The sequence below is a fragment of the Dromaius novaehollandiae genome, chromosome 2 (genome assembly GCF_036370855.1).
Source record: "Dromaius novaehollandiae isolate bDroNov1 chromosome 2, bDroNov1.hap1, whole genome shotgun sequence".
NCBI classification, from domain to species: Eukaryota; Metazoa; Chordata; class Aves; order Casuariiformes; family Dromaiidae; genus Dromaius; species Dromaius novaehollandiae.
In genome coordinates, this window is record NC_088099.1 from 169,538,834 (window position 1) to 169,561,977 (window position 23,144).

General features: G+C 44.4%; 1 protein-coding gene across 3 annotated transcripts in view; it reads left to right on the forward strand.

Annotated features, from left to right (window-relative positions):
* Positions 1–22,736, forward strand: part of PUF60 (poly(U) binding splicing factor 60) — a 31,778-nt gene extending 9,042 nt beyond the window's left edge. The window contains exons 2-12 of one of the 3 annotated variants that reach the window (XM_064508011.1): positions 2,679–2,788; positions 7,776–7,871; positions 9,581–9,670; positions 10,715–10,765; positions 14,863–15,024; positions 15,501–15,593; positions 16,573–16,786; positions 17,175–17,365; positions 19,770–19,905; positions 20,384–20,619; positions 22,302–22,736. In XM_064508011.1, coding sequence (XP_064364081.1) covers positions 7,794–7,871; positions 9,581–9,670; positions 10,715–10,765; positions 14,863–15,024; positions 15,501–15,593; positions 16,573–16,786; positions 17,175–17,365; positions 19,770–19,905; positions 20,384–20,619; positions 22,302–22,601 — 1,551 coding nt within the window. In that variant the 5' untranslated portion in view covers positions 2,679–2,788; positions 7,776–7,793 and the 3' untranslated portion in view covers positions 22,602–22,736. The remainder of the gene's footprint in view (positions 1–2,678; positions 2,789–7,775; positions 7,872–9,580; positions 9,671–10,714; positions 10,766–14,862; positions 15,025–15,500; positions 15,594–16,572; positions 16,787–17,174; positions 17,366–19,769; positions 19,906–20,383; positions 20,620–22,301) is intronic. The other 2 variants (XM_026115329.2, XM_026115331.2) reach the window with 2 other exon arrangements.
* Positions 22,737–23,144: the final 408 nt, after the last annotated feature.

Consider the following 23,144-nt stretch of genomic DNA (forward strand, 5'->3'; position numbering starts at 1 on the left):
TTTGAGATCTAAAATTCAGTTATGGTGTTTATGGGAGAAATATAATTTTCATCTTAGCATGGAAAATATAACTGTGCTTTACACGAAGCTTGTAAGGATGAGTGCATGTTAGTTCAAAGCTGCGTTTATTTCATTTTTCCTTTTGACCTGAAATTGCTTTTGCAACAAATCTCTCTTTTGCATTTTGGAAATGGTTTGTAGTTTCTGTACTATCACTAGCAATATATCTTTCTATAACATGTGGTGGATTATTTATATATGCCACATAGTGGATGACAATACAAAGCTCTTATAAGAGTATAGTTACAAATATATGCAGTTCTGATTAATTTTTCAATAATTCACTTGGTTACCTCTTAGTGGTAAGAAGTTGAATCACCTGGTATAACTGATCACATCATTAATGTCTTGCTGAATAAACTTGCATTTGAAGCCAGTGTAATAGTCTGAGACATTCAGTGTCACTGCTTTTGATATTGCTGCTGTGGAAGCATTACTGCATGTCACACCTGTAGACATGGGTCCTTGGTATGTTCTCACTGTAAGTGGTCCGTTAGTGCGTGGTCTTCTCTCCACCCCCAGTGACGGTACCTCAGAGCGACTTGCAGTGCTTGTCATTTCGGTATTGCATAGTTCTTTCATCTCCTGAATTTTGTGTGCACTTGGGTCACTTCTGTGTCTTTCCTGTAGCCTTTCTAGACTCTTTTATATACAACATCACAGGTTGCTACAACAATCTTGAACGTTATTTAAGCAAGTCCAGTTCCCTCAGCCTCTCCTGACGTGACAAGTGCAGCTACCCCTCAGCCACCTTGGTGGCCCTGCGCTGGGCTCCCTCCAGTTGGACAGTGGGGTTTTTTGGGGGGGAGGAGGGGTGCGAAAGGGACACAGTATCTAGACGTGGTCTAACAAGAGCCGAGCAGAGGGAGGTAATCGCTTCCTGCTCCGTGCCTGGTGAAGCAGCCCGGGATGCTGTCGGCAGCGCACCTGGCAGCGAGGAGGGCCGGCTTGTGTTTGCCCTTCTGACGGCTGGGACCCGCCGGCCTCTCTCAGAGCGGCTCCTCGGGCTGTGCCGCTGCAGGGGTCCGTCCTTCCCAGGTGCACGATGTGGTGTTTGACCTCCTTGAATCCCGTTAGTTCCCAGTTGGGAGTAAACTCTGTTCTGTGCCTAGGACGGAAGACACTGAGTGGCAAAAGTCATTCTGGAGCCTGACGATATCCAATACAAGGGTGAGCGAGTTGTGTCCCGCTAAGAGCAGGCGGTGGAGAGAGCCTGTGGTTTAAGGGAATCCAGCACAGTCACTGAAATTGCATGCAGGCTCTCCAGCTGCACTTGCTGTGTCGTCTGTGCTTGTGTTAGGTGTGGAGGGATTAGGCGAAGGATTTATCAGTTAGTCGGTGAGGTGGTGGTCAGGGAAAGCGGTGAATCCTTTCAGAAGGGAAGAATGTTTCCTTGTGTCTTGCTTTGCTGTGTGTAATCAGGAGAAAGATGACCATGCGTGCCTTGATTTATTCTGGCACCGCATTGTGCGTTATCGGGAACAGGCAGTGGTTTTGCTCCTCTGAGGAGAGTCTGCAGTTAAGTGAGGTGCCTGTGACTTCTGGGTGCTGCGATGGATAAAGGACAGCGCAGAGCACATTGCAGGCAGAAGTGTAACATCTGCAAGATTTGTTTTGTTTCTCAGTGCTGACCCAGCTGGGAGGAGTGCTGTCAAATGCAGTGGGAAGGCGTTGCAAGGAATTGTCTCAGGGGTACATAAGTCACTTGTGTGCATGTATCCTTAAGACTCTTCATGTTCTCAGAAGTGTGGTGTGTGTGGCTTTTTTATTATTATTTGGTATTGTGGAAGAAATGAGGTATGCTACTGGGCAGCATTAATGAAATTTTTCCTAGAATTTTCTTGCTCATTTAAGAGTTTTACTTATTCAAATAAGTGGCCGTTTGAGCAGTTCAGTCATGGGATGCTAGAAAGATGCCACATTTTGAAAGGCTTAAATACTGCCCAGAGCCTCCATTCCCTCTAGAACTCATCTGACAAGATTGGTGGAAAAAACTTGGACATGTCCTATGCTCTAGATTTTGGCAGTATTTAGTTGCGCATACTTACAGTAACAGAAGAAACAGTTTGCTAACACTGCCATTCCTTCTCATCTGGAAAAAGTGATCTGAGAGGAGTGAAAAGGAGTAGCTGCTAAGGTAATTCAGGAATAACCCAACATCAGTGTGCACAGAAAGGTTTACAAAGCTTTGGAGATTACAGCTGAATCCACAAAGATTTAGATAGTAAGTAGGGGCCAAATCCTTAAATGTATTTATATGCATGAGGAACGACTTTTTTGGAAAAAAAGCCTAACATTAGAATAAAAACACTGCCTTTGACCTGGCACTCGGGTGGTCCTTATTCCAGCTTCAGTACCGGTGTGAAGTTTTCCAATATGAAGGTGTTCAGAAGAAGGTTCCCGAGCACTGATGCAGGTGATACAGCAAGGATTAAACTGTGTTCTGTATTAGCCAAGCACTTTTTAGCAGAAGCTTCTTGTTTGTTAACGATTTCAATGATATTGATGTTTTTTTTCCCCCTCTGTCTTATTTAATCTTTGTTGTTTGCTGGTCATGGTTCTACAATAAACAAGACTCTGTATTTTTCTTTTTTCTCTTGTGTGTGTTTATGCTGTAGAGAAATTCTCATCCAGGTAGTAAATTTCCAACGAATGTGCCTGAACTCTTGGGAGTTCAAACCACCTTAAAGGGCCAAGCAACGCTCAGAAGCAGTGCTCATAGCAAAAGGTATCCAGTTTCTATTTATTTCCCTTTTAAAAGAAGCTGACCTTCTCTCATTTCTGTTTTCTTCTTTCTTCCTATTTTTCTTGTTCCCTCCTGTTTTGGTGTGTTGAAATAAGGCAGTTCTCAAGGTGGCCGTTGTTGGTAGAAAGCACCAACTGCTTTTCAACAGTTACTGTTATATTGCTGCTTAGCAGACTTGAATTAATTGTGAGGTGTGGTGAACCTTTTCTTGATAGTATTATTGTGCTAATGCAACAGAAAAGAGAGAAGCAATAGTCTTGGTTTACTGTGAGTAATGATAGATTTTTACACCAAATCTATTCTCTGCTTTTCAGATAGATTGGAGTAGCAGGGAGGGCAGTAGTCTCCCTTGAAGAAACTCTCACAGTTAAAGGGAAGTTGATGATAAGTTTTTAATATATCTGTACTGTTGATCAAGAAAAGCACCTATCTTCGGTTTCTCTGTAGAGGGTTGTGGGACAGCACAGAGCTTGGAACCAGGTTCCACAGCGTCTGGGTCTAGGTTTCTGGATAGTCAGACTTCTAGATCACTTCATCGTCCTTGGTTTTGAGTCTTCCCTCCATGCTGGAGATCAGGTGTTAACAATCAATGTTGTGAAATGATGCCATTTCGTGAGCTTGTACTGTTTCTAAATTACATGGAATATAAATAGGTAATATTCTCCGTTATGTTTACGAATTATATCAACTTACGGTCACTGAAGTGACTTCTTTATTGTGAATGGTTAAACTTGATATCCTTTCCACAGCATTTCTCTTTTCCTAAGTCTCGTAGCTCCCTAACTGTGATGATTAATTTTTTAAAAGTTGAGGGGAAATAGAAACAGCAATAAACAAACCTGATTTTTTTGCTTGTTTTTTAGATTGTCAGTACAAAACTACAGACGTTTCTGGAGCTGACTGTACTATAGCATATACTTAAGATGTAAACAAATGGGAAGGGGAGGCAGAGACTTGGACAGAAAAAATTTGTAGCCAGTTGGTTAAGAACTAGTATGATTTGAAAAGAAAAAAACTTTCAACAATCAAAATTAATGGTGATGTAACAGTGACGGCGATGGGGTAGCCTTCCTGTCTTTGACATTACTGACCACGCAGATCGCTGTTGCAGCATTGCTTTGTTGATATTTCTTGGTTTTGATTGATGCGTGGGCTTTGCAATAGTATCTTCTGATCAGTAGCGTGCACTTGAGTTGCAAACATGGAGTGGTCCCAGCTACCTCTGTTCTTGTTAGTGTGTCAGCTTTCTTTTGTTGTATATTTTTCCCTGTGTGTCCATGTATGTTGTTTAATGTAGCTATGAATTTCATCTCAAAGGGACCAAGTATTTGCAACTCTTGAACACTGTATTCAGATACTTGTACAATAGGTTTTCATGTCAGAAGGGTTTATTGGGCGTCTGCTCCATGTTCACTGATCCTAGAAAATGCTCACAAATCCCTCACAGTCAACTCGAGACTTCAAATACACAAGACCAACAGTCTCAATCGTTGCTGTAAGATAAGAGAGTAAGAATGATTTAGGACATACCTCTGAACATCAGTGAACTCATCCTGCAGCCTTCTTTGCTTTCAAGGTAGGTGAGCTCCCAATCCTTGCCCTTAAAAGCATGAGTGAAGAACAAGGAAGCAGTGTAACCGGCATGCAGGTTGCAGCCACTGGTAGATGGGGACAAACGAGCTAATCTGGCAGAAACTTTGCAGTAAGAGATGTACTTAAATTCTTGTGTTCTGCTATTAAGTTACATTTTTCCCATGATAAATTTTATACTGATACCAATAGTGTTCACACACGCAATTGCAAATTCTATTCCGCCTACTAAAAATCTATTATTTAAATATTTATCCATTCTGGCATCTTAAGTGGTTGACTGTGAGCACTGGTTTGAGAGAGGAAATGAGTTCTACTTTTGATGGATGATATAGACAGAAGTTGCATGAACAACAAAAAAGCCCATATCCTGCTGCTTTAAACCAAGAAGGTGGTAAGACTGTGGAACTGGTTCCAGCAAACGTGCTGACCTTGCCGTAGTCATGCTCTGGCTCCTTCCTCTGCTGCAGTCCTGCTCTCGCTTGGCTTGGCCAAGGTCATCAAAAACGCACCCAGAGGCCTTGCTGAGCATGAAAACTTTCTGATTTCCTGTCAGTCTATGCTGTGTTTTCCTGCCAATTATAGTAGTGAGAAGGGTGAAGATCTGCCAGGGTGCAGTTTGTCCGTGTGAATCGGATGCGGAACAATCCTACTCTGCATCTTCCCAACAAACGGATGAGATTCTACCCCAAGTTTATCTGAAAAACAGGAACACTTCTTTGTCAGAAGTCTGTAGCCTGATAGGATACTTCAGTTGCTACCATTTAGGTAAACGAATTGCTGGAAGATCTCAGGACAATGTGTTGAATTTAGTATGTGGGAACATATTGAGTCATGGACGTGGGGTGGGCCATTTGTGTGTGCACTGCGATAGGCTGTGAAACAGCCCTTCCTGCGTGCAGTAATTGGGGATTATCTGCTTAAAAGGAGTGTGACCCCCACTTATATGCAGAGATTAAAATAGAAAAAATGATTAATGAGCTGACTAAGCAGCATTTAGCATCAAGTTTACATCAGATTGCTTGGGGAAAAAAATTCGCAGCAGCCCTTCTCTGAGGGCAGGTAGGTACACCGCTGTGTAACGTGCCAGGGGAGGGTTGGCCAGCCCCATCCAGTGAGGAGGGTCACTGTGAAGAGCTCTGCAGTCTCCGTCGTGCATCCAGTATATGAGCAGCAGGAGCAAATGGGCCAACAAAAGTAGCTGCGATTGCAGCCTTTGTGGTGCTTCATGTTCTTTATTTATATATACATATACACATATATACATATGTATTTAAGAGTTGTCACATTTAAGCTTCTGCTTCTACAGGTCTGTCTTGTAATTACTGTAGATAAAGCAGACTGCTTAGGAGGCCTTGAACTTGGGGGCTCTTGTGCCCTGCATCCACCCCTTTGCAGCAGGAGGACTCAAGAGTTGTTTTCTTGGGCCTGTGTCCCCAACATGTGTTCTCAGGATACATAAGGAGTTTCTGCTTTTGTGTCTTTTGTGCTGCATTTACTTATTGAACTTGGCAATTTAAGTTATAAAACTTATTTATTTAACATCTAAATGATTACCCTAAATTGAGAACACCATGTGAACGTGCTTGAGCACTATTTATATTTAGGTGGTATCTGTGTTTATTATGGAAAGATTTCATCTGGTTAAATTATCTTTTAACTGTTTTTCACTCTTTTCTTCCCTGTCACAAACCAAACATTCTATGTGTCAATACATAGAGAAAATATGAAAATACCATGAGAGAAAAATGGAGCCATCGGCAAGCTTTTGATTCTGGAGGAAAAGAATGACTGACCTCTTGTCTACTGCAGTAACATTCAGTAGAGATAAAGCAGGAATTGGGGTTATTCGCTCTTGAGCAGATGTACAGTGTATGGCTCTCCTCCTGGAAATGTGCGTGTGCTTCTGCCTGAAACACTCTCCTAACATTAAGCATATCTAACCGTTCTGCTATGTCTTGCTGAGAGCTGCAGCAGCTCATCTGCTTAGTAGTGTGTTGCCCTTCACCTGGTGTAGGATAAAGAGGTTGCAACGAAAGATGCCACTTACGCGTAACCATGCTGCAGAATCTTTTGCTTCTGAACGACTGCATTTTTCTCTCTGAAGCTTAAGATGTATCTAAGAAGCAGGGTTTTTGCCAGTCTCCACTTTGGTTGTATATTAGTAAGATCTTGATGTACCTGTGAAGTTTTCTCTGGTGGAGGTGATAAGTGATCTTCCAGAACTGCTTCTGCCTACATTAAACTTCTAAGTTGTTAGCCAGTACTGTGCGTGCTGTAAGCAAATGATTTGTTACGAGTGACTGGGAATCAAACTAACGGGCATAGTAGCTGTCTCTTGTGCTAAACTACCAATTACTTTGGTATTACACCTTTTCCAAGTGACAGTTCTGTTGTTGCAGTGCCAGGAGAAGTGTTTTCGTTTTGCCATTTGGATGGGTCTGCTCCCTGTTTTTCCTGTAGCTCTCTTGTCACAGAGTACTTGCTCAATTACTGGACAACTGAGACATCTGTTAATAATTTTTTAATGGTGAACCCCATTTTGACTGGCAGTTATGCGATGACACTTTGGGATGCCTAAGAATACTATCTTAAGGGTAGAAGTTGGCAGATGCTTACCAGAAAGACAAGCTGCTGAACTGCTTTCACCAAAACCAGGTTGATATATGTACCTTAGAGAAACCTCCTGTTACCTAACATGGTAGGAAGGCTGACCAACTATATCACAGGAAGGCACTTTGGGGAAAAACATGAGCATGAAGTGAAGAGGTCAGTAGAATAGCAAAGCACGAAGAGGACTGATGTTTGTTAGTGGCACACATTGCCAGGAGCTTCTTTCTGGGCCTATTCTGATGTTGGGGGTGGGAATTTGCACGTGCAGGTAATATGCATCAAATCAAGTATGAGAATAGTGCTGCTTTGTGAGCCAGTACCTGGGACAGTATGTGAAGTTTAGAGAGCTCAGAGAAGGCTTTAAAAAGAGAATTTGAAAAACCAAGAAAAACAAACTGATATAGGAGAAGATGGAAGGAGGAAATGGGGACATTCAATAGAGGATTTAACTGTTGAGAGGTAGGATGGAGATGATGAGTGAAAACTGGGAATTATTTCTTTTTTCCTTTACTGAAAAGAGGAAGATTAGGGAACTTTTTAGACCAACTATGCAGCATGTACATCAATTTGTATGATTGATGGCATAGTGTCCCTATTGGAAGTGACTAGAATATTAAAGAACAGGTTTTCATGAATTACTAGTAGGTTTGGGGAGACTTTTAAAAAACTTTAACATCCTAGCATTAAGTACACTGAGTTTCTGGGAATAAGGAAAATGGAAACTTTTGTGAGAACAATTTTTCATAACTATTTTTTATTTTCTCAGGGTACAGAGTCCATAAAGATGGAAAATGGACAAAGTACAGCAGCTAAACTGGGGCTTCCTCCCCTCACACCTGAACAGCAGGAAGCTCTCCAAAAAGTGAGTAAAGCTGATGTGTATTTGCTTCTTAGCACTTTTTTTTTTTTTTTTAACACTAGCATCTATTACTGCTCTCGTAAAAGGAAGCTCATCTACCAAGGATATGTATGGGATAACGGCTGTGCTGTGTGTAGATTCACTCTTTTAAATTTGTGCCCAAATGTTGTTTGTTTTAGTTAGGAGTTTGTAGTTGCTTTTTGGGGGCATGACAGGGAATTTGTTGGGGGTTTGGGGTGGGGTGTTAAGTCAAAATCAAAGCAGATAACACTTTGAGATCACATTGTGATTCTGAGACAATATGCGGCTGCTGCGAAGTTACTGCTAGGAGCAGCCTGTACTCCACAAGGAAGAGGTTTCTAATATGCTCCAGCTGATCTTTTGCTCTGTCCACACAAGAACACACTGCAAAATCTCTCTACTCTTTTCCCCCATGCTCCTTTCCATATTGTTGTAAAGGGACCTCTTAGCATGCAGCAAGTATTTTCAGCCCCTTTGAGCCAACCTGTTTTATTCTGGATAAAAATTCAGTCCAGCTCTGATTTCTGGTTGTTGGTCCTGTTTTATACAGCTGTGGGGAGGTTACTGCTGACTTCTGGCTCGCTTTCCTGATGGGAGTGAGTGGTGCCTGGCTTACTGAGAGGAGAGCAGAGTTGGGAAAAGAGGGGAAGAGAACAAAACCAGGGAATGTGGGAGCTGTGGGCTAGGTGTCCTGTATTCTGGTGAGGCAAGTACAGCATTGTTCTGGGTAGGCTTCGTGTGAATGTTCCCATAATGCTGAAGCTGCTTGTGTGTGTGTTGTTTGGCTCACAGTGCGAAACAGCCTCGTTTCCTCTGGCTGCTCCATAGCTGACAGATGTAAATCCCCTTGTCCGTTTCCAGGTTTCCGAAGCACACGTCTCAAATCCACGGTTTAGCGCCTGCTGTTCCCTGGCACCTCCCAAACCCGTACAGCCATGGAAAGCAGGTGCCTGAGGGGTTGGCTGAATGTGTCTGTCCCACCCCCTGGGAGCAGGCACATATGTGGGTTTCCCTTGACAAGGAGCCTCCATTTCAACACCGCTGAGTGTTTATCTCAGGCTTTGTCAAATTTTAGAAGGCTGAATGAGAGAGACACATCAGCCTTGTGTCCGCAGGCCAGGAACTGGAGGAGAGCTGGAGCATTTTAGTGAGCAAAAGCAGCGGGTCCTCCAAGTTAGAACAGGCAGCTGTGATAAGGAAGGGGAGGGGGAGTGCCCGGTCCAGAGCCTGGGCACGGGGATTAGGAGCCCCCTTCCCTCCTGTAGAGCTTCTTTGTCCAGATGTTCTCTGAGTGGAAAGGACTTGAAGGAGGCTATCTGTCATGCCCTCATCCCAGCAGGTAAGGTGCTATGGTGGGATCTAAGGGGCAGAGGGAGGAAGAGGGGAAACGCTCAGTGTGTAGTGCATGCTGCTTCCCTAACGTTGCGCCTGCTGCAGACGTGAATCCATCCAGTCCTCTGCTCAAACGTTATGCTGTGTTTCAGGGCTTGTGACGCCAAGATACAGACCAAGACGTTAGTAAGCTGTTGGCCGTTGGCTAATGTACAGTGCCGTAGTGCTTAGGGCCGGAGCACCGGAAAGCGCCATTGGCAGACAGTCGTGTGGTTCTGGGGAGCTGTGGTGTAAATTCAGACGTCATTCCCTGTTCTGTGGTATTGCCCGGTGACTACAGAGTCTGTGTTTCCTTCTAGGCAAAGAAGTACGCAATGGAGCAGAGTATCAAGAGCGTGCTGGTGAAGCAAACCATCGCCCACCAGCAGCAGCAGCTCACCAACCTGCAGGTGAGAGGCTCTCTGAGGTTCTCCCTTTGCTCTTACTCTCCCCTACGAGGTGGAGTTCTTTTTGCACTTAGAACCAGAGCACAGCCCTGAGGTCTGCCTGGAGCCAGGTACTTGCACTTCTGTTTCCACAGGGAAATTGAAGTAGGCTGTCTTCAGCCCTCTAAAGAAATCCCCTTTATTGACTCATGCAAATTGCCCTCAAATTTCACACATTCAAACAGTAAATTTTCTTGAGAATTTCTCTCCTGTTGGAGGGAAATCTTGTCTCCTTTTGGTTGGCCAAATGCTTCTTGAAAAGCCGGAAGCCAAAGAGCCTACTACTGGTTCCACATTCAGCCTACATGGTGTCTAGGGTTACTGGGAACAGTATCCTTTCACCATCTTTTTCCCCTTGACAAGTGGGTGCCTGTCCCTTGCATTACTGACAGTGTTGCCCCACTTCCTTCCCCCTTCTCCCCCGTACTGTCAATTTTACTGAGAAGTTTGGTTGGCTGTTCCTGCTAATGCTGGAATGCCTGTGTCCTGGGAGAATCCTTAAACTGCTATTTAAATCTCCCTTCCTTCAGAAGTTTTTTGAACATATTACTGCCTTTACTCAAAGTTAAGAAGCCCAAAATAAGGGCTTTGGGGTGTTGGGTATTTTTTTAATGAAGTGTCAGTGTGGATGTGCTTGCCACGTTAGGCAGCTCTGGCCTTTCAGGGCTGTGCGTGTTTCTGAGTGGCTGTTCTAGTCGAGGGGCTCCTTTTTAAACGCTGGGGGTGAATCAACGACAGTGGTTACAGAGGTTACTATTGCCTTGAGTCCCCCCGGGAGAAGACCCTGCTTCCTGAGGCAGTGGCAGCAGCACAACTCCACCCTGACCTGGTGGGACTGGAATCTGCAGGGTCCCAGCGCTGGACAGTCCTTGGGACCAGGCAGTGAGGGGCAAGGAAGGAGAGGCCTCTCTCGCAGGGTCCCTGTGCCGCCGCTCTGCTTGAGTTTTGACAAACAGCCATAGTATGCTCAGCTCCAACAGACTGAACTCTGTCTTTACTGTCTTTCAGATGGCAGCAGTGACAATGGGCTTTGGAGATCCTCTCTCACCTTTACAATCGGTCAATAGACATATTCACTTCTTCTTGGGCACTTTGTTTTAGTCAGGGCCTAGAGTGGGGAAGTATTTAGTGGTAATACAATGCTCTTAATTCAACCCAGCACAACCCTCCCACATACCCACCTGTTATGGACAAGCACAACAAGCAGAGGCAAAGTGTAAGCTCCCCAGAGGAAGACCCTGGGCTGGGTGCAGTCTGCTGTGGCACTGGCAGTCGGGGCCCTGGAGTCAGTTGGCAAAGAAAGCTTTAGATTTCGAACAATTCTGAACACACCTGTGAAATTGTGGGAGCTGCATTTCTAGGGATGCTACAGTTCTGAGGTCCTGACCTAAAACTAACTGCCAAGGTAACTCACAAATGGGCAATTTCTTACAAAGCAAACTTACGGCACCAGAGACCTGGCAGCTAAGGTGCTGGGGAGGACTGGGGCACTATAGGCTTGCAGAGCATTTTGTAGCCCAGATGTAAGACTGTTCTTACTGTGCATGTTTCCAGGCTAGGTGAATATGGCATGTCTCAAAGTAAAAGCAGGATGAAAGTAACAGAACTGCAGGACTATTCAGAGAACCGGTGCAGTCCTTTAGTGCTGGAATTTCTAGTCAGACATCACAAAGAGCTTAATTACCTGGGATTATCCATCCCCTCCTTTTTCCTAGACATGTTGGACAATGGCCACTGCAAAAAGTGCAAAAAGCTCCACTCCGCATGCAAAGGTTCAGTTGTAAATATTTTCCCATCTTGCTGGAATATAGTGTATCTGGTTGGTATAAAATGCAACTGGAGGTCTGTATTCCAAAGTGAAAGACGCACTAAAACTAAAATCGCCTGTTTTCCCTCCTTTAACACTGCCACGGTAGGTAGCATGTCAGCAGGGGAGCCAAAATAAAATTTATCAGGGGACGTAGGTTTGGAATGGAATAGAAGGATACATCTCCATGTGAATTTGGCACAGCTGGTGTCTGAACCCTGGTGCCCAAGAAACCTCACTAGCAACCTAGACACGTACTTGATAGCATTAACTCCACCAGTTTTGCTAAATTGCTTTGGCAGCCTGTAGCATTCGCACCTGGGCAACAGATGAAAAGCAGGTACTGATAATGTAACAGGAAATGTTTAAATTCTCACTAGCCTCAAGGGCACAGCTAACACTTTGAATTTTTCTCCTGAGACATCTCTCCCTCCATAGGGAGTCAGTGACCACTGCCACTGGGACAGAACAGAAAAGCAAGAGTCTGCTTTGAATCATCCAGTGGTGGTACAGTTCAGTATAGCTAGGATATCCTTTTCTCAGTAAAAGTTTATTGCAAAGCCCATCAGGAATGTAGAAGATGCAAACAGACCTCTGTCCAACATTTTTTTCCCTGTTGACAGGATTCATCAATTCCTACATGAAGGAAGTGCAGCCTGAACTTCCCATTGCAGTATCGTAGTGCCTATGATTAAAAAACCTCCTGTCTACTTAATCCTCTGAGTATTACAGCTTGAGACTTTCCATGTTGCATCAGCAAGATGAGCACAATTTCCCGGCATCATTGTATTAAAACTGAAGCTAGTGGTGATGTTTTTGCATTGCCTCCTTCATTTAAAGCAGCATTCTAAGATGACATTTTGGCTTGCCCTTAAAATAATCCTCACAAGCACTTAACTAACAGCAATGTTATATAGATACAAACACTGCTGCTGCCTTTATGAAGGTGGTAGATACCTTAAACTCCATTTTATAGGTGGAAAAGAGGGCCAGTGGCCAGCTCAAAACTACTGAATGTGGCTGATGAAAACAATGAGATTTTTATTCATGAGTTTTTGACACTTACCTGTGAACTAAGCACAGGACTATGTATTGCATCATCCCCCTAACACGATCCTACTGGTTCCTGTTAATAGTCCCCATGTGCCCGTAGTCCTCGTGGTCCAGCTCAGTTCTGTCTCTTGTATGTCCAGATTTCTAATATATTGCAGATGTAAGAGATTCCTCCTAACTCCACCCCACCTGTTTTGGTAGGATCTGTGCAGCAGAGTAAGATGTGGATTTCCTCCTGTGAAGGTTGTTCCCATGGGAGAGGACAAATGCCATTTTTCTTGCTACTGTTGCATTGATAACTGAAAAGAAAGGGATGTCCTCTTTGTATCTATACCCTCCAGAAGCTGGGAAATCCCTCTGCCTGGTGCGAGGCTGCAGTGTCTTGTCAAAGAGCTCTCCTAGTAAAGTACTACATTTGTATCACAGGCTGTGGCACCATGGGTGAGGCACTTAACTCACTGATACTGGGGGTTAGGGTGGTGATGGCTCTGAAGCCTTAAATGGATGCACTGCACAGGGTACGGGCTACCGATTACTGGCTTTTATGCACCAAAACTGGGAAGGTGTTGGAGAACCTGGGAGACACCACATCAGCAGTCCTGTGTGCCATAGTCCACCCAGTTCACAGCACTGCAGAGCTATTGGGAAAAAAGCTGATTTTTAATTGTGTGAAATATTTAAGCCTAGTCAAGAGGCAAGTTTAATATCACTTCAGGAGCAGAAGTATGGGGCGAGAACCAGTCCTGATTACAGTATCCCTGCCACATGGAATAATAGGAGTTGAACCTTGTTGCCTTTATGGTTTCAGTTTCTTCCTGTGGTCAGTGTCAGACTTGCATACGTGTATTATGTAGGAGAAGGATTTCTTCAGGTACAGTTTGTGTCCCCACTCCTGTGACTGTCACAGATAAAACACTGTCCCTCCCATTTTGCCATTGGAGTTCTGGCATCCCCAGACAGGTCAGAAGTCTGACCTCATTGTGCTCATGCTTGTTCCAACATTATGAAAGTGGGCCTCTTGCGAAGGCCTTGATGGGAGACCCTCTCAAACAGTGGTGGTGGGGAAGAGGTGATCGTTCAGAGCTCCATACTTTGGTGCCAAGCGTTGCAGTCCTGGGGGAAGGAGAGAGGCATCAAGCTTAATGCTGCCTTTGCCTACTCTTCAGCGGTCTGTAGCCCTTACCGCTTTGTTTGCTCCATCTGTTCCATGCAGAGCAGGAATGAAGCCCTGTACGTATCTCCAACGCACTATAATTCAGTCTTGCTGATCGTAGGGAGTGGCCTCCACAGAGACTTAATTTCTGCCTTGGTCCCAAGACATGCTGATAGGATATGCTGGCCAAACCTGTGATTTTTAGAAGGCAGCATCTTCCTAGAATAATGTTTGTTAGTAGCAGCAGCTATAGAATTGCAATATGGGGGAAAAATAATTGAAGGATGCTGCTTTGGGGGATACCTGCTATAGAAAATTTCTGGGTTTGTCTTGCAAACAAGTTTTCAGGTATATTTAGGAGAAAATAGCACTGAGACCTTCTCTGCACCAAGATTAATAAGGGCAGAGTCATTGGGGGCTGCACAACTATCTGAGCTAGTAACAACAGGCAGTGATAAGTACTAGCACCACACGCTTAACTGATAAATTTCATTTAACCATTTGATTTTTGCTTTGTTTTTGAGCTGTGCAGCACAAGTGGTGCCTAGTACTGGATCTTGTCCTGCCTGGGGAGGGGGGAAGGGGAGGAGGTGGTGTCTGATGCTTGAGGGAGTGGGGAGGAGGTACCGGTTCCAGAACCTTTGCTGCCTGGGAGGGTGTGGGTGGGGGGAGTGACTAGGTGGTGCCTGGTATTGGATCTCTTGCTGCCCCTTGTGGGAGGGAATGGGAGGGATTGCTAACAAATACCTAGAATTGGAACTTTTGCTGCCTGGAGGGGGAAGCTGTCTTAGAATGAAGTTATTTCCTCCTCCTGCAAGTGTTGCTGGAGATGTGATCATGCTGGGGTGGGTTAGACCTTACCAGGGGGATTGGAGCTAAGGCTGCCGAGGTAGCAGGCCCCATCAGAGATTATTGACTGTGCCCCTGGGAGTGAGCTGCACTGCCTATCCGCTCCAGCAGTCTGTGCATTGAGCAGGAAAATACTTCTTTATTACTACATGTGTGCCAGGCTGTGCTGCAGCCAGTGAGGAGCTGCCTGCTGTTGGGTCATAGCTCCTGGGAGGGAAGGAGGAAGGGAAGAGAGTTGTCCTGGCATCCATGACCACCCCTAATCTAACCAGCCAGTTCTTCTTTCCAATACAGATGGCAGCTCAGAGGCAGCGCGCCCTGGCCATCATGTGTCGTGTGTATGTGGGTTCCATATACTATGAACTGGGAGAAGATACCATTCGTCAGGCCTTTGCCCCATTTGGACCTATAAAAAGCATTGATATGTCCTGGGACTCTGTTACAATGAAACACAAGGTTGGTTAACAGTGCTTGAGTGACGGTTTTTCTTATCCTTAAGGCCTTCCTGATTATATCCAGGAGAAGGAGGAGCCTTTATTCTTTGTCTGAACTAGAAAGTAGGCTGCTTTAGTATCTTGACTTTGAGGTAAATGTGGCTGCCTGCTCTGCTTAGCTTTGCAGGATGCTGCAGTGGGAGCCAGATGTGTTATGGGGATGGCGTGCATGAAAGCTGCTGAGCAGTTAGCAGTCCTGTATGCAGTGGCCTTTCTCTGTTAGGCCTCTGAGTATGAGAAACTCAGGGAGCAGATGGCCATGGGTCTGTGCTTCAGCGTGCAGTTTTCTGCTTTAATAAAAAGCTTCTCTAGGGAAAAGCCTTCTCAGGCCGTGATAATTGGAATCTGGTATGTGGGAAGTCTTGGCTGCATTAGCTGGCACTAATTTGAGGCAAGCGGAGACTGGTATGATTCAATAAGAGTATCCTTCTGTCCTAGGGTTTTGCTTTTGTGGAATATGAGGTGCCTGAAGCTGCTCAGCTGGCCTTGGAACAGATGAACTCTGTCATGTTGGGGGGAAGAAATATAAAGGTAAGTAGCAGGCATGCTTTGAAACTTACTTCTTTTTACTGTGAACAAAGTTTTTCATGGCTAGAAATGGTTTCCACAGCACTGTGCTGTGGAAGGTAACCTAAAATCTATTTCTTGATGGACCTTCGTGTTTGACCCACTAAGTACATGGTGGTTCTTGGCCCCTTGATTTATGAGGAGAAACCTTCAGAGCACCTATGTAATCTAGAAGTTTCTTCTGGTAAGCTGGCTCATTTCCTCCACCACCACCACTGCCCATATATAGAATGGAAGTCTCTTGAGGAAAAAATAAAGTTTTTTGTTTCTTAGTCTTTTATGCCTCCTTAATATATTACACCTTTGTGGATGATGGATAAGTCACATCTGGCTTTTGCTGTGCCTGTTGATGTATAAGGGACTTCAGGTAATGGCTCACCCTTGCCAGATGAAAAGGAGACTTTCAGGACAAGCTGAAAAACAAAGGACTGCAGCTGTGTTTTTCCAGGCAATAAGAAAGAGATAACTGTGCAAAGGTTGAACATTGGGGGAAACTTTAGCATTTTTTGCAAGTACAGTGTTTTATATCTTGCGCTTATATCTCTGATTGCGTTCTGCATGTCCGCAGTGCCCATTTCCAAGTAGTTTTTAGGAGCCTTCAAAGGAAGGGTATGGATGCATTGCGTCTTGCTTTCAGCATTGTTCTTGCTTCCTGGAAGTTGGTTTCTGGTAGGTGAGGGGAGATAAGTGCTTGCTTAGAAAAAACGTGGTGAAGAGAAGGAGCAGTGTCTAGGCTCTCAGTCCTGAAATGCCCTGTAGGGCAGATCGTATCCCAGAGCTGAGAGTTAGCTGTTGCCCTTGTACTACTTGTGACGTTACGATGGGCTCTGTGGATTGAGTGGGCAGTCAAGCTGCTGTCTTGATTTTGCCTTCTGTATGTCTTGGCGAGTCGTGGTGCTGCTGTTCAGAATGCTTACTGGACTGCTTGCTCTCTTCTCTGCAGGTTGGAAGACCGAGTAATATAGGTCAGGCACAACCGATTATAGACCAGCTAGCAGAAGAGGCGAGGGCTTTTAACCGCATCTATGTGGCATCTGTTCATCAGGACCTTTCAGATGATGACATCAAGAGTGTGTTTGAGGCCTTTGGAAAGATTAAATCCTGCACACTAGCAAGGGATCCTACAACAGGAAAACACAAAGGCTATGGTTTCATTGGTAAAATGACTATCTGATATTCACTGTGGGGTAGGGAATGTCATTGGGATCATCTTCATTGTTTCTACTCTAGTGGAAGAATTACTTTAAACTACAGAACAGGAATAAATTTGGAGGGGGATCTGTGCCTGAACTTAGAAATCTAATTAGTTGAGAGATCTTGCTGTGCTTACTATTCTTAATGACACTTCCGTAATCAGAGGGATAAGATGAGTGACTAAGAGGCAAGGGGCTTCCTACTGGAGCTCTAAATGGGGGGGGGGGGGGGTTGTTTTGTTTTGTTTTTTGGGTTTTTTTTCCAAATGTAAATCTAAGTTGTCTAGTGAGAGAGTGGTTGAGTTTACAAGTTAAAAAGGTCACTTGTAAGCATTTCTCTTTCTCATTGCAGAGTATGAGAAAGCACAGTCTTCTCAAGATGCTGTTTCTTCTATGAACCTCTTTGACCTCGGAGGTCAGTATCTCCGAGTCGGTAAAGCCGTCACTCCTCCGATGCCTCTCCTGACACCCGCTACCCCAGGAGGATTACCTCCAGCTGCAGCTGTTGCTGCGGCAGCTGCTACGGCAAAAATCACAGCACAGGTAAGGTATAGGCTGGTATCATTCAACAAAATGAATGGTTCTTGCGGTCCTATTAGAATCAAGAACGCAAGCTCTTCCAGCCGTATGTTCAGTAGTTTTAATGAAAGCTGCATTCCCAGCACTTCACATGTAGAGGTTTGCGTAGGACACTTGTGAGGACCTGATACAGCAGCCTTTTAGAACAGAGTCTGACCGGAACTTTAAGTAAAGAAATGGTTGAGGGGAGACTCCTTATCTGGATAGGCATACCAAAAATTAGGTAAATGGTTATAGTAGAAGCTGAAAGAATGCTGGAAAGTATGTGATGGGCAAGTAGTAATGAAGACAGTAATAGTCATGTGTAGGGTTTTTTTTTTCTTAATTCTGTCAAGCCAGGGCTATTGCTGTATGACTGCGGAATAGTAAACGTGATACCCGTGTTCAAAGTAATATGAAAAATTGTGGTATCTACAGACTTCTTGTTCTGACCCTAATGGTACGGAAAGACTGAAAGCAAGCTCTAAAGGAAGGACAGAGGCTTAAATAGAAACAGATACGGAATATATTTGGGTGTTCTAGGGGAATATCCTGCTAGGTGATAACTTTTTTTCCTAGAAAAGTATAACAGTAGGACTTATCAAAGAAAGTTTACTGCATATCCCACCCACAGCTCAGAACACGATTTGGTAGAGACCCATGTGAAAAGCTGTTAGACAAGACCAAGGCTATTACAATGAATTTTAAGATGCATATATAAATGGAGAGGAGGTGAAAATGAGCTGTGCTGGAAGTTGCTTACCCTTCACTCTGATAGTTCTGGTGGAATTAGTTCTTGATTTATCTCCATTAATAAAGATATTAGCGATCTTAGTCTAGGCATTAGAAGAGTTCTAATGAAATTTGCCAGTAACGTAGAGATGAGATGCGTTATAAATATAGGGGAGAATTGGAGTATCACAAAGGAGGAGTGAGATCTTGAGGAATGGAATAACAATATATACGGCATTTACTAGTCAAGTACAAGATACTGCATTTAAGGATCAAAACCCAAGAATTTTTGCACTATTGTGGGAGCTTATAGGAGGCCTATGCAAACAAGAGAAGGATCTGGGTAATTAAATCATCAGTTTATTGTGCTGTTAAACAACAAAAAAGTTGGGATCCTAAGATATATCAAGCAAATTATTTTCAGTAGTTTTACGGAAGTGTTATTTTAACAAGGTCTTCATCTGGAATGTTACTTCAATTTTGGCCATCTAGAGTCAAGAGGCTTATTTGGATTATAGAGACGGACTGCAGCAATAAGGGAAATGGAAAATGTGATATACAGGAAGAAACTAGAAAAGCTTGGCTTGCCATAACTGTAGAATAAATGCTGAAAAGAGCATCAAATTTTTGCTTGAGTGCAGTCCATATGGAGGCAAGTAGATGACAGGATGGGAGAAGACATTCAGACAACGTGCATGACAGGAAATGGCTATAAAATGCCTTAATTATCAAAGGTGAAAATTTGAAGAAAGTTTCCAGCCATCAAAAGGGGTAAAGTTCAGAAAGACCTTCCCAGTAAAAATGGTGGTGGCAAAACTTAGCTATATGATTATCTCATTCATAAACTTACTGACCTGGTAATTGTCTGCAGTTGCTATGATCATGAAGGCCAGCATTGGTGTTCTGTGTTGCTGTCTGCACCTCAGAGGTGAAAACTACAGAAACAAGAGGATTGATTTTAAACTGACCTAAAAGCGTGCAGCTTTTGAAAATAGCAATATCGTGCTCTCTCTTGCCCTGTCTGTTGTGCTTACGCTAGCATTTTTGGCCACACTATTCTTTGAATCAGATAAGCGACCTGACAGAAGGCTAACCCTTAAGAAAAGCTGGAAGAATTCCCTAGCCTGGTTTGTCACAGGGCCCCAGAGCATTGATGCTGTCATCAAAAGGGGTGGGATGGGAGCTCACATCAATCTGTCTAAACGGATTAGCATTCCTTAGCATTAGTAAAAAGCTTTGTGTAGTAGATGAACTATTCAACAATGCCTCAGCTTGACTGTTTCGAAGCAGTTGTTTGAGGAGCTCTTACGGCCCTCTAGAGTCTAAGTAGGTTGAAACAAGTAGAGATCCCTCCTACTCTGGAATTGCCTGCGTCTTACAAACAGTGTACTGAATCCTTTGCTGTCTTTCATTCAGTAGCGTACCTAGCAGCTTGTCAGGATGGGTAAAATTTGAGGTATCAGAGAACATTTTTCTTCCAGGGCTTGGTGTCTGGTAGTTACTGTGGTGGGCTGGGTGGCATACTTACTCTTTTCTTCTATAGTAGCACTGCAGAGCTGTCGTCCCCAGGACCTGCATATTCAGTACTTTCTTAAATGTGAAAAGGGCTGACATAGCACACCTTTTTGATACAGATTTTTTTCCCCCTCCTTTGCAGGAAGCAGTGGCAGGAGCTGCAGTTCTTGGCACTTTGGCAACTCCTGGACTGGTATCTCCAGCACTGACTCTGGCCCAGCCGTTAGGGGCGTTGCCACAGGCTGTAATGGCAGCACAGGCACCAGGAGTCATTACAGGTATGTTTACTCTTCATTTCATCACTTGCATAACTGTTAAAAGCGCAGTTCTATGCAACTAGGGCCACAGCTAAGGAGGACTTGAAGCTGAAATTCCCCTCCCTGCCCTACCTTGTCAAGAACTTCTCTTTTTTTTATTTATGCAGCATAGCAGGAGTTTGTTTTGGTATATAATAGGTATGACAGGGACTTGAACTTCACAGAAGAAATGAATGGCACCCTAAGCGAAGATATGGATTGTTACTCCATGCAAAATCCTGCACTCTGCCTCCCTTCTGGGCAAATATATGGTGTATGTGTTGGGTGCATATGCCCTGTATGCTGACCAAGTTGCTGCTTAAACCTCCCTGGTTGTTCTGGTGCAGAGCAATTAAAACAATACGGATTCTGTGATCCTCTTCTTCACTGGCGGGTGTCTGTCCAAAGGCTGCAGAACATTGGTTCTTCTCTTTGTGCTACAGAGTTTGTTCTCTTACAGGTGTAACCCCTGCTCGGCCTCCCATTCCAGTCACTATCCCACAAGTAGGAGTTGTGAATCCTATTCTGGCTAGTCCCCCAACGTTGGGCCTGATGGAGGTCAAGAAGGAGAAGGAGGAGGAGGAAGTGTTCCAGGAGTCAGAGAGACCAGAGATGCTGAGTGAACAAGAACACATGAGCATATCTGGCAGCAGTGCCCGTCATATGGTGATGCAGAAGCTGCTTCGTAAACAGGAGGTGAGTGTAATTTGACTGCCCTGAGCTGGTTCCAGCTGTCAGCAGATGAGACCTAGGTTAAGGTCCATCTCAATAGCTCAGCAGTTCATGATACCATCTTCCAGCAGCAAATACCCGAGGTGCCCCACAGAGCTAGTGTGGGAGTACAAAGACTATCTGCTCATGTGCTGCTTGTGATGGTTCTCTCTCATTCTGCCTTTGGGAGCTGCTTCTCTTGAGTTTCTCCAGGAGTGCTGTCCAGTTGCTAGACCAGAAAAGGCTTGGCTGGTAGTGCTTTCTGATTAAACAATCTGTTTACTCAGTGTCTTTGAAAGGCCATCTTGGTTTGCTTTGGCTTATAATTAAAGAAGCGAGCCTCTGACACATTGTGTCAGAGGTAATCTGTTTCCAAGTGTTGAGTCCACCTTTCCCCACAAGCTCTTACTCTAGAGTGAAACTCTGAGGTGCTTACAAAAAATGTCACAGAAGATGCAGTGAGAAAGGGGACAAGAATGAATGATGGGAAAATCCAGGACACTGAACTGAATGTAGATTCATAGATGTTTAGGTCTGGAGGGGGCCATATTGATGATCTCATCAGGCTTCTTCTACAAGCATGACCAGAGATTTGTTCCTGTGCATCATTCAGATTTTTCCTTGATATAAATGGTCCATTTGGTGTCAGAGCCCACAAAATCCATGAATGAGTTAGTGAATGTTCCCCTTCGCTTTCAGAGAGAAAACAGTGTTATAGACACATCTTCAAGATTCCGACTTTGCTGCTAACTTTTCCTCTGTCACAAGTACCTTTCCCAAAGAACCTAATTCAGTTGGTAAACTTTTTTCATACAAGTATAGCAGCGTCAAGAAAAGTCTTGAAGCTGCACCGTTCTTAAAGCTGTTTGGCATTCTCAGCCTGTAAGTACCCTTCTGGTTTTGCTGCTCTTTTAGCAGGCCCACAGAGACACTTATACAGGCATATGTGTATAAGAACTGGAACAAATGTTTTTAATTATACTGAACCTGAACTGCAGTGACCACTGGGCTGTGATACTGGGCAGAGCCAGAGATGTGGGGAGGGGATGTGGAATAAGTGGGTGTAATGCACAAGAACATACAAAGAAATGCTCTGTCACAAAAGGGCTCGACAGGGGATACGTATGATAAAGGTATGTAGCAGGCAGTCTAACGGACTTGTGTTTAGTTATCTCCTTTAACGGTAGTATCTGGTCAGCTGTCAATTGTCAGAGGTGTAAAAGAGCTGGTTAAACCTTCCAGTCCATGCAGAGATGAAGGACAATATTCACCAAAATATATAACAATGTTGTTGAAGGTAATGAAGCAAAAAATAACTGGATAGCAACAGCACAAAAAAAATTAGAGAGGACTTCATGTCAGTTGTGCCTCAAGGATGAGTCTGAAAAAACCAAGAGATGGCATACAGCATTTCTGACTGAGGCCAGCCGCAACACAGCACTCATTGAATGAGAACTGTTCGTGCTTCTGAGCCTTGGGAGAAGTTAACTGACTTATCTCTGAGAATCTGGGACATGACTGACTTTGTGTAATATGCTTGCAGTGACACAGCACGGGAACGTCCTGCACTGCTCAGGCCTGCTGCATCATCTATTGTGGCTTTGCAGATGTAACCTCGGTGTCTCACAGGTTTAGTAATGGACTTGTTTTGTCTCTTCTCTCTGCAGTCCACTGTGATGGTGCTGCGCAACATGGTGGATCCAAAGGACATTGATGATGACTTGGAGGGAGAAGTGACAGAAGAGTGTGGCAAGTTTGGGGCTGTGAACAGGGTCATCATCTACCAGGAGAAGCAGGGAGAAGAAGAGGATGCCGAGATCATTGTCAAGATCTTTGTGGAGTTCTCCATGGCCTCCGAGACTCACAAAGCTATTCAGGCTCTGAATGGGCGCTGGTTTGCAGGAAGAAAGGTGGTGGCAGAGGTGTACGACCAGGAGAGATTTGATAACAGTGACCTGTCAGCATGAACTTTACTTGAAAGAGACTTCTCCCCTGCCCCCTCTGCCTGTCTGTTTTTTTTAGCCATGTGTAAAGGACGCTCCAGGGTGGGCACAGATCTCTGTGATGTACTTGTAGTTTGGATAAAAGCGCAAAGAAAGCTAGTGTGCTTCTGTGTGTGTGTTACAGGGGCTGACATCATGTCAGCTGAGTCTGGCTTGGGTCTCGCCTCATCAGCCTAGAAGAGTGGGGCCAAAGCCCAAAGAAGGGTTGCTGCTTGTGCTCCTGCCTTACACACACTGTGGTCGCTTCAGAAACACCCAGGTCAAGCTCCCATTTCACCTCTTGGGGGCTGGAATAGCAGTTTTCATCAGAGATGGGCCATAAATGGTTGGAATGGAGCAGGGAGTCTTCATGAAGTATTTCAGTAATACCTTTGAATGCCGCTGTGTCGTTAATAATGTGTTATTACACTGGCGGATAGTCTGGCCCGTTCTGGGAGGGAGCCTTCCTGAGAAGTGCTGAGCACATGCACGCTGAGCTCGGGCTCTTGGAATATGATGTGGATGTGC